Raw genomic sequence first — 11,404 nt, forward strand, 5'->3', positions numbered from 1 at the left:
GATAAAAACATTCTAATAAGGTTTTAACTTTTATTCCTCCAAATCCCAGCCCCCTCCCTCCAAAATTCATACACTGCATCAAACACGTTTGTCTGAAGAAAAAAAAGAACTCCTAAGAAAATATAAACGTGTAGCAAATGAAATGCAAAACTATAGTTCCTGAAATTTGCAGAATATAAGATTTAGAAACAGCAAAGGCACATAAGCTTGCATTTGGGATGAGGAAAAGAGTGGAAATGAGGGTAAGAAGACTAGAATAAAAAAATGAAGAGGATTAAAATTAGGATAAAAAATACAAAGAATGCGAAAATAAATGGTAAGGGAGGAAATCTGGAAAATTTTCTGATTTAGCAACAACAGACACTTAAGAAAGATATTAAATTCCCACCAGGGTGCTTAACTCTGGTCACTGGCCTAACAGGTTGGGGCTTATTTTTCAAACCATAATGTTTAAAGAGAGAAAGAAAAGCATACCACAAAACTTTTCAACAACTGATACAACAATAAAACTCAAAATTATGTCTTTTTACATCTAGTAAAAATGCCTAAAATAAGATAATCAAAATATATCAAAAACTAAGAATTTGCAGAAAGGAAGCCAAACAATGAAACCTAAATTATTTCTCTTTTTACATCTAGTAAAAAGAGCTTAAATAAGACAAATTATCAAGGACTAAGAATTTGTAGTTGGGATAAATAGCAGGGATAGTATTAACAATTCAGTAAAAAGAGGAGTAATAGTAACGTGACAGACTAAGCTTAAACACATCAAAGGTTAAACTTACAGAACACAATACCTAGTCATCAACATAGAATATAATAGCTTGTCACCTCTGCTAAGAATCTACTACCCGCTCTCCACTGACTGCTTAAGAAACCCGATTTTACAATGGAAAATAACCTATACTCAGATGGATGCACTATTTGCTTCCAGTCTTGCGGTCATGTACTTGATGAATGAATCATTAATTGAAAGGCTCTGTTATTTAAGATTTATTTCACAAAAAGCTAACCAAACAAGAGTTCTCATTATTAATGATGAAATTATTTTCATCGGAATTGAAGTATGGACTAAGCTTACCTTCAAAGATAATAGCTAAAAATTTATACTAAGAATACATGTAACACTTTCATACAGAAACCAGCCAGCTCCAAAAAAGGTAGCTGATTTAAAAACACTACACAGCTATTCACACAAGGCTGAGAACATGAGGAAAATAATCCCATTACTTAAAATATCACTTAGTAAAAAAGTCACACGCCAAAACCAAGATTCCAACTATTAAGATACCACATATAAAAACAAGACACATTCTTGAGCAGTGTGAAGGGACACTGTTCCTAGAGAGTTCTCTTTTTCTATTATTTTTTCAATTTGGCTAATGATGTTTTCTGATGCATATTTGGGATGTAATCTATTTATCAGCCAGCTGTTCTGGCCCAGTGTGGATTTAGAATTTAAAAACATGTGTGGCTTTAGAGCTGTATAATAAAACATAATCTTAAAGATACCTTTTTTAAAGACTCAAATACTACTTATCATCATCATCAGCATCACTGATGACACGGACATACAGCAGGCAGTGTAGTAAGTACGTTTTTGCAGTATTTTATTTACAACTGAACAACCCTGCCATATAGGTAGTCTCCCCATTTTGCAAATGAGGAAACCAAGGATTAGAGAAGTAACTCACCCAAAGTTATCATGAGTGGCAGATCTCAAATCTAAGGCAGGCTGATCAACTCAAAAGTCAGTGCATTTACCATACCCCTATCTGTAGTCAATCAAAAACAAACAAGCAAACAAACAAACAAAAAAACCCAAACCAAAACAACATGAACCACTGCCTCACTCTTAACAGGATTTCAAGGTTGTGGAGGAAAGATAATTTTTAAACTCAGGTACAAGTCACACTTTAAATCACTTTTGAAAGACAACGTTTACTTATCGCAAATATACTCAGAACAGCATGTTCTTTTCTAGAAATGGACATATATACACTACCAAATGTAAAATAGATAACTAGTGGGAAGCAGCCGCATAGCACAGGGAGATCAGCTCGGTGCTTTGTGACCACCTAGAGGGGTGGAATGGGGAGGGTGGGAGGGAGGGAGATGCAAGAGGGAAGAGAAATGGGAACATATTGTGTATGTATAACTGATTCACTTTGTTATAAAGCAGAAGCTAACACACCATCGTAAGGCAATTATACTTCAATAAAGATGTTTAAAAAAAAAAACTTATGAGGTAGTATATGCAATCCACACTAGGGAAGACTTCCATGCTTAAGCCTTAAAGCAAAATGGTTTTTCATTCATAGAAAAAAGTTCTGCATAGACATATGCCAAGTTAAGTGTTTACTTCAGGGACAGGGGTGGGGGGGATGGGGGGGTGATGAGGAGTTTGGAGAACTTTTGTTTGGTACACTACATACTTCTATATTGTTTCAATTTTAGAAGAGTACTTTTAAATTACATTTCAACCTGTTAAAAATCAAACAAGCACCTGAAATCCAGATGGTATGAAATAATTTTACTCCCTTTATCCTTTTATCCTCTTTTTTGAACTTGAACACCTCAAAATAATCTTTCTGAGAACAATCCCAAGGAGCATTTATAAAATTAAGGTCAAAAACAGCAAAAGAGCTAGAAACAAATGCTTTTGAATTTATTATCACAGAAGTAGTAAAGTACTATGAAAAATGCAAAGAGTGAAAAGTTGTAACACTGACTTTAGGCTAAAGAAAGGCAACTGAACAACAGCAGGTAAAAATTCTGAAGTACAAGAAAGGAAAAACACAAAAAATGTGAGCTGTGAGCTCTTGAAACACAAAGGGATTTAACAGAATCAATTTATCAGGAAAAGTATTTTTTTTTAACCCAAAAGCTCTAGAAAAATATTCAAGGTAAAGTAAATAGGGTTCATTAGCAACTACAATCAATATGTTATAAATATGGGGACTTCCCTGTTGGCGCAGCAGTTAAGACTCTGAGCTCCCAATGCAGGGGACCCAGGTTCGATCCCTGGTCAGAGAACTAGATCCCACACGCATGCCACAACTAAAGAGCTCGTGAGCCACAACTAAGGAGCTTGCCTGCCGCAACTAAGACCTGGAGCAACCAAATAAACAAGTAAGTAAATAAAAATTTTTTAAAATGTCATAAATATGAAATATGTAAAGTAACACATTACTGAAATTAAAGACGCTGTGCGCCAGCATATCCAAAGAAACACCACATACGTGCACAAATGCAAAAAAATTACCTTTTTTTAAATTAATTAATTTATTTATTTATTTATTTTTGGCTGCGTTGGGTATTCATTGCTGCATGCGGGCTTCTTCCTAGTTGCAGCGAGCGGGGGGCTACTCTTCGCTGCGGTACGCGGGCCTCTCATTGCTGTGGCCTCTCCCGTAGTGGAGCATGGGATCCAGGCATGCGGGCTTCAGTAGTTGTGGCACGGGGTCTCAGTAGTTGTGGCTCGTGGGATGTAGAGCGCAGGCTCAGTAGTTGTGGCGCATGGGCTTAGCTGCTCCGCGGCATGTGGTATCTTCCTGGACCAGGGCTCAAACCCGTGTCCCCTGGGCTTCCCTGGTGGCGCAGTGGTTGAGAATCTGCCTGCCAATGCAGGGGACATGGGTTCGAGCCCTGGTCTGGGAAGATCCCACATGCCGCAGAGCAACTGGGCCCGTGAGCCACAACTACTGAGCCTGTGCGTCTGGAGCCTGTGCTCTGCAACAAGAGAGGCCGCGACAGAGAGAGGCCCACACACCATGATGAAGAGTGGCCCCCGCTTGCCACAACTAGAGAAAGCCCTCGCACAGAAACGAAGACCCAACACAGCCAAAAATAAATAAATAAATTAATTAATTTTTTTAAAAAAGTAAGAAGACCCAACTGTCTTTTAAAAAAAAAAAAAAAAACCCGTGTCCCCTGCACTGGCAGGTGGATTCTCAACCACTGCGCCATCAGGGAAGCCCCAAAAAATTACCTTCTTTGATGACAGAGTTTTTTTTCCTAAAGTAAGACTATTTGCTTCAAACACTGCACTACAGAGGTATGTGAAGTGCTGTGGTGTATTAGTGAAAGTGCACTGGACTAAAAACTTGGGCATCTCGGTTTAAGTCCCCTGCTCTGCCAATACGCGACTCTAGACTTTGGAGTCCCTGAGACTCCATTTCCTCATCAATAGAGTAGGGATAACTACTTCACAAAGGGTTTCTATAATGCTTAAATGAGATAATCCTACTTTGTAGGCTGTCACATAACACTATATGAAGAAAAGATACTGGACCACATAATTGCTTAAGGCCTTTCCAACTGTAATTCTTTTATTACTGTACAACTCAGGAGCCACATGTGTAATATACCAACATAGCCAAATGAGGTGGGCTTACCCTTAATACCTTAGAACTACTACTGACTACTACCTGACACTTACATAGCATTATAATGCTTATAATATTACACAGCATCATTACTATGTATTTGGCACCGTTCTGAGTGTTTGGCATGCATTGACGCATTATATTTAAACAGCAACAGAAACTGGTGATCTCAATTGACATATTACAAGTGAAAAAGTCATACTGTGCCTTATGAAAAAATTTAACTAGTGATAACATCAACTTATATTTCTATCATAGTGCTTCAAGGTGTTTTTCACAAACATCTTATTTGAGTCTTATAAGCAACACTGTGAGGTAGACAGAGCAGGAGTTCTTCCCCCATTTACAAAGGAGGAAACAGAAGCTGAGAGGTTTAGTACCTTACCCAAGACCACAAGGGTAATAGAGCCAAAACTAGATCCCTTTGTCTTTTGACTCCTAATCCACTGTTTGTCCATCACCATACTATCTCTACAACTAAAATGAATAGATGAAAACTATGAATTCTGATAAACTGAACCAACATAATTTCTTACAAAGTACTCATCAATACAAAAACTCAAGCCATTGGATTTTTTTTTTAATATGAAACTGCTGATACTATAATGGAAAGTAACTTCTTGAATTGGTTGTGGCAAAAATACAGTAGGTCAAAGTATCTTGGTAGCAAGAAGTCTAAATCAGGAATTGCCCTTAATTGTATATTTAAGTTCAACACTTCAAATACAGATCCATTTGTTAAGCAAAAGAAACAAACCTGAACCTCAGACCAAGTTGCTGAACTACAACCTGCTGATCATTTTTGGTCTAAGGTATGTCTTGTACACCAGGAGAAAAGACAAACATAAAGAACAAGAGAAAGAAATGGCAAAAGTATGCTAACAGCAAAGACGCAGAATAAAGTATATGGAGAATATCTGCATTTCTTGAGGGCTTTCCTATATAGGTAACATCACTTAGCAAGAAGTATCACAACAGAATGACATGTCACCAGAAATCATCTTTGGGATCCAGGCTATAGGATTCTATTATAGGTCAAACTTATTACAGCAAGGTACTCCTAACTGTAAATCCTAATTAGAAGGGTCCAAGATAAGCCCAATTTATACCAATAAGACTGTACCCATAGTTTATGTCAGAATATATGGTCTGATTATAAAACAGAGTGCATACATTAATCAAGAAATTGTAATTAGAAGGGAACCAAAAATCTACATAAGCGCCCATTTCAGAAAGTAAAATCCATATACATTGCACCTCAATTTACGCTAACCAAATCTGGCAATCCAAGTTAATACATACCTGATAGAGTTCTTCTAAATTGTACTTAATCGAAGTACTATTCTGGATAGCTTCCACTGCTTCTTTCAGTTTCTGCCATGTTTCATCTGTGTAGTTTTCTGGTAATTTAGGCTTATCTAGATGATATGTAAAAGGTTGATAATCAGAATAATATGTAGGAATAATATGTATTACTATTACAGAATAATTACTATACAGAATAATATGTATTACTATTAATAATATGTATTACTATTAATGAAAAGATCCATAAAATACTAGTATTACTGCTCTTTAAGGGTAAATTGTTGTAAGAATTATATCTAACTATTAAAGTAACCATTATATTTAGACTTAGTATAAAGTATAAAATTTGAAATGCCAGAATACTGTGTAAGTCATTTTGACTCACCTATTAAAACTGAAGGTGAGGGTTTTTTTCTGCTATTGACTGAATTGCTTCAAAAAATAAAAATTCAAGAATGACAAAAAAATAACAATCCTGATCCTATCCCATCATGTGTAAACCAAAGTCAACATGAATTTTGTACCTGAAATTTAAAATACTGAGTGCCTACTATGTACAAGGTACTTTATAAACATCTTAATTTTCCTAATAATGTCCTAAGGAAAGTATTATTATCCCTATTTTGCAACTGAGGCTGGAAGACTCATTTAGTAAGGCTTGCCCAAGGTCACCATGGCTAGTCAATGGTAAAACTGGGATTCTAACTCAGGTCTGTTTGACCCCCTTATTTATGTAGCATCTACAGAAATGGAGAGAAACATCTTAATTCATGTTTTAATTTAAACTGCATTTATGAGCAGAGTGAAATATAAAAAAATTAAAACATCCAAACAACTCCAGAACCTATGTAGCACTTTCAGAATGGAAAGGAACATTTTAATCCAGGCTTTAATTTAAACTTTATTGACCAGCAATGAGTATATTTTTTATTAAAACATCCAGATACCTTAATAATGTGTTTTTATTTTGGGAGGGGGAGAAAAAAACCCAAACCAAATCTCTGAAACCAGTATACAAATGCAATTAGGGTCATAGCTCATCTCTTTAAAAATCCTTGGCTATTAAATTGATATATTTTAAATAAAACAGTGAACAAATTAGTCAATTACAATTCATATTTACTTCAGAAAGGTCTACTATTAAATCAGAAAGATTACAACACTTGAGAGCCTGGAGGTGGGAGAGGAGTGATAGAAAAAAGAAAAGGTTAAAAATAAACAACACTATGCTCTACTTAAGACAAAATAGAGCATATTACTGATTTCCACACTAATGTTGAAAATACAAGCATGGAGAATCTAATTTTCTCAATACTAATATTTAGCCACAAGGCACTGATCTGGTAAATATTACTTTAGTTCATTCATTTTACTTGCCCATTTAATAAACATTTTAGCATCCACTACTTGCCAGTTAAGGGTGTCGAAAAAGTCAGAGAAACAGAAACACACTCAAGAGATTAAAAAGTAATTCCGCTCAATTACATTTTTAAAAATTGTTGATTTTACATTTGCATCAATGCATTCACAATACTCTCAAGCACGTATCTCAAAAACTTGAAATGAACAAATTTTCCTAAAAGCCGCAGGTCAGTACTTTAAGACCCATTTCAGTGATTAAAAAAAAAAAGATGTAGTAATTGTTCCTATCTTTAGACTAGTGGTACACAGAGTTACTACTGTGTATACACAGTATTTTCACTTCCAAACCCTACCTTTGGAAAGAAATGCAGAGATCATAAATACTTTTCTCCAACTATTGCTTCCACAATGAGTTTCAAGAGTGTAGTATTCAACATTATAAATCTTCTTTGAACATGAAAAAAATCACTAGTCCTACCTGCATTTCTAGGGACTAGATAACGTGGCCTACTGAAGGATAAAAATAAAAATCCCAACAGTGCCAAGGTTCACTATGCACCTGAAATAAATAAACCTTTTTAGAATACAAATTTCTCACCTGTAAAATCCGGATCAATCATATCGATTGTCAATGTTATAAGGAATAACAGATTAGATACTATAGGCTGAGACAGACCTCAAAATACTGCACAGAAACACCTGGTGTCTGCTTCAGCACAAGGATACTAACCACCCCCGGAAAATGAACCCTCCACCCAAAAAGGACCTCCCTCCACCTCACTGATTATGCATAAAACATTAGGCCACCTCTATACTGTTTAATACATTAACATAAATAGAGCACGTGACCACTCAAGTGTCAAATCCTTAGATGATTATGGATTTTGGCCTTGGTTACCTTTAAAGTTCTTGATCACTAACTTCTTAGCAGAGCCAGGCTTGCTGTTAGCAAAGCTAGAGACGGTGGTAGAAGATTTGGCTAGGCCGTTTGCGTGATGCACCGAAGCCACAGAAGAGATTAATATACTCTTATTTTTAAGTTGCTGCTGCTGAGATGTTGCAGCAGTTGGTGAAGATGAGGAGGAGGAGGAGGAGGATTCCTCAGCCATCTTCGCATCAAACCCTACAAACTCCAGGGTGTCTTCAAAACGCAGCTTCTTCTGTATCGGTACGTGGCTGGGAGCAGCCACTGAAACCCCCAGGCAGGAGAAGGACGAGGTTGAAGGGGATGCCGAATCCCTGGGTTGTAAAGGAGTGGAAGAGGAGGGAGAGGTGGAATCAAAGTCTTCTCTCTCGTTACTACTGTTACTGCCGCTACTGCTGCTGCTGCTGTTTAACTTTCTCTTCTTGGCAGAGGTGGGCGGAGTGGTGCTGGTATTACCATCAGTGGCAGATCTGACCTCCTGAGCAGCAGCAGCAGCAGCTGAGGGATTGGGGGAAGAAAAACCTGTTGGAAACATGAAAATAGCGGGGTCAACAGGCAGACGAGCATCAAAAACCTACGTTTATATGCCTGAGTGCGTGTAGGAGAGAAGGTGGCAATGCTAGAGGGGGAAGGGAAGAAAGAGAGGAGAAACACAGAGGACGAGAAGGAAAGTGAAGGGGGGGCTCCACCGGGGGAATGGGAGGGTTTGGGAAGGAGGATAGGCTGACACCAGGAGTGAGCAGAACAAGGGGGGAGAGCGAATGAGGAGGCAGACAGGTAAACGGCCGTGCCGTCCCCCTCCCCTGCTTTTCGGTCTCTCTCCCCCCTTTCTGCAGGAGCGACTCAGTAAGTCTGTGAGGCTGCAGCTCCTCCTCCTTTTCTCCCTCTCTCTGGGAGGGGAGATGCCGTGGTTGGGGGGAGGGGGGAGGGGGAGAGAACCGGAGCTTGTTATTGTCAATAGCACAAGAAGCTAAAGATGGCGCCACTTCCGGTCACGCGGCGGCGAGGGAGGGGCGGTGTTAGTCCGCGAGAGTGGGGGGTGGAGAGCAGCACTGCAGGCGGCCGGGGGGCGGGGGAGCTGGCTTGTGGGGAGGCGGCGGGAAAGGGGCCGCTGAGGCGCCCGAGACGCTCGCGCTCGCTCTCCCTCCCCCTCCCTCTCCCGCTCCCCTTCCCAGGCAGCACTCTCCGCCCCCGGCCCACCGGTTACTTCCACCCCCTCCTAAACGGTCCCGCGGGAAGCTTCGCGCCGCAACGCCCTTACCGGAAGTGACTGAGCAGACACTTTTCATAGCGCCCAGATCCCGAAGCCCCCAGGTCCGCAGGACTTGAGTGGGGGTGGGGTGGGGGAGGGAGAAGGGGGGGCAGAGAAGTGGAAAGGGAGGAGGGGGCGGGCCTTCGAGACACCTTCGGAGCTCCTGATTGGAGCTTCCCGAACGCGAGGCGGGCAGGGAGGGGTGGTGGCGGGAGAAGGAGCGGGAAGGAGCCTGAAGGGGAGGGAAGGTGGTGACGGTGAGGGGCGGGGTGAGCTAGCTGGGAAAAAAGAGGGAGGGAGTAAAAGTAAGGGAACGGAGAATGGAAACTTTGAAAGCGATAAAGGAATAAGGAGGGGTTGCAAGGCGAGAGGAATAACCCGAAATGGAGGAAAACATAATCATGCCATTATGCCTAATGCTAGGGAGGAATGTCATGATGTTAAGATAGGAAAGGAAAAGAAAAAGAGCTTATATAGAAAGAAAAATGAGTTTTTCATTTGTTTGAGCTATAAATTGTTTCTTTTATGTCAAGGACACAGCTGACCCAATACTGAGTGTTTTGATACTTGTCTCAGTGATGTAGTTGCAAATCCTTTTACCTTCCTACCAGGAGCATTTTCTAAGATGGCTGGCTAGAGTTAAGGATACATTCTTTTTTTTAAAAAAATTATTTATTTATTTCTTGGCTGCGTTGGGTCTTAATTGACGGTGGCTTCTCTTGTTGCGGAGCACGGGCTCTAGGGGACGCGGGCTTCAGTAGTTGTGGCTCACGGGCTTAGTGGGTCCATGGCATGTGGGATCTTCCCAGACCAGGGCTAAGAACTACTGTCCCCTAGCATTAGCAGGCGGATTCTTAACCACTGTACCACCAGGGAAGCCCTAGTTAGGGATGCATTCTAAGGCCAAGAAACGGGAAGGTAACTAACACTTCTCCCTAACACAATTCCCAGGACCAACCCCAACCCCCATCAGTCATTAACCCAGTAATTTACAGACTAAACAAAGCCACTTCTTTTACAAAATCCTGGTTCATACGTTTCGTCTCAAGACATTTTAGGAGAACAATATTGGCAAAAGTCAATCTTTTCTACCAATATAGTACATGAGCGCAAATTTTAAAATGAAGTAATCCTAAGAACAAACCTCTAAATTTGGTTAAATTAGCAACAATAAACCGTGTAAATCCCCTGTTGGGAATTTTTATTTAACCTGAGGGTATTGGGGGGGAGGGGAGGTAGGAGAACACAATGCCAAATAAAACTAAATTTGCCAACCTGTTGATCTTTCTAACTGCGGAAACATCAAGGAGCATGTACTGAAAGACTCTGTATGCCACACACTATACCAGGTCCTGCCATCAAGAAGCCAGAGGGAGAAGAGTCTCAAAACTAATTTCTATAACAGTACTATAACCAATGTACAAAGTGCTGCGGCAACAGGTGAAACAAGACATTTGAGAGAATTCTGGAATAGTCAGAAAGAGCTTCACAGAGGAATTGAGGTTTATGCTGGGTCTCAAAGAGGAAGTTTCCAAAAAGACAAGAGGAGAGAGGGTGAAAGGCATCCTGGGCAGTGGAAACAGGGGCAAAGCAGGGAGTTGTGAAAGGTCCTGGCCTGTTTGTGGAAAAATGGAAAATGCAGTGAGGCTGGAAAGTAGTATGTCTGGTTGAAAGTAAGAAAAATGAGGCTCAAGGATGCCTGGAACATGAAGCCAAAAATTTTGGAGTCTACCCTGTAGGCTAGGGTAGACAGTATGGAGACCAAACTGGGCTTTTAAAAGCAGGGTAGTGACAGGATTATGGATGGAGTAAAAGCAGTTTGTATTGTGTAGTTTGAGATAGACAAATCAGAACCCTAAGAATAAATCAGTTTTCTTAATTTTGTTTACACAGGTCCACTTTTTATTTTTTATTGTCTTGAAAAGTCCTTGGTTAAAAAGCAAATCCGCCTAGAAAAGGCACCAACTTGGGCCACTATCAGCTTTGTGCTGTTTGATGACAACTGGCTGAAAGCAAGGCTCTAATGGAACTAAGGCCCCAGGGCCACAGAGAAGAGAGATAAGAGGCCTCAAAGGGGGAAGATGGACTCCTACCTGTTTTGAATGTAGCGTGTTGTTGTTCCTGTTCAAAATGAGACTGTAAACTCTTAAGGCCAGGGAAGGTATCCGA

At 40.0% G+C, this 11,404-nt stretch overlaps 1 protein-coding gene across 2 annotated transcripts in view; it reads right to left on the minus strand.

Annotated features, from left to right (window-relative positions):
* CUL4B (cullin 4B) overlaps nucleotides 1-9,381 on the minus strand; it is a 33,250-nt gene extending 23,869 nt beyond the window's left edge. Inside the window, exons 1-3 of one of the 2 annotated variants that reach the window (XM_057538564.1) lie at nucleotides 9,245-9,381; nucleotides 7,957-8,505; nucleotides 5,691-5,806 (exon numbers count right to left, since the gene is read on the minus strand). In XM_057538564.1, the coding sequence (XP_057394547.1) occupies nucleotides 5,691-5,806; nucleotides 7,957-8,505; nucleotides 9,245-9,272 (693 nt within the window). In that variant the 5' untranslated portion in view covers nucleotides 9,273-9,381. The remainder of the gene's footprint in view (nucleotides 1-5,690; nucleotides 5,807-7,956; nucleotides 8,506-9,244) is intronic. The other variant, XM_057538563.1, reaches the window with a different exon arrangement.
* Between the last annotated feature and the right edge of the window lie 2,023 nt (nucleotides 9,382-11,404).

The sequence above is a fragment of the Balaenoptera acutorostrata genome, chromosome X (genome assembly GCF_949987535.1).
Source record: "Balaenoptera acutorostrata chromosome X, mBalAcu1.1, whole genome shotgun sequence".
NCBI classification, from domain to species: domain Eukaryota; kingdom Metazoa; phylum Chordata; class Mammalia; order Artiodactyla; family Balaenopteridae; genus Balaenoptera; species Balaenoptera acutorostrata.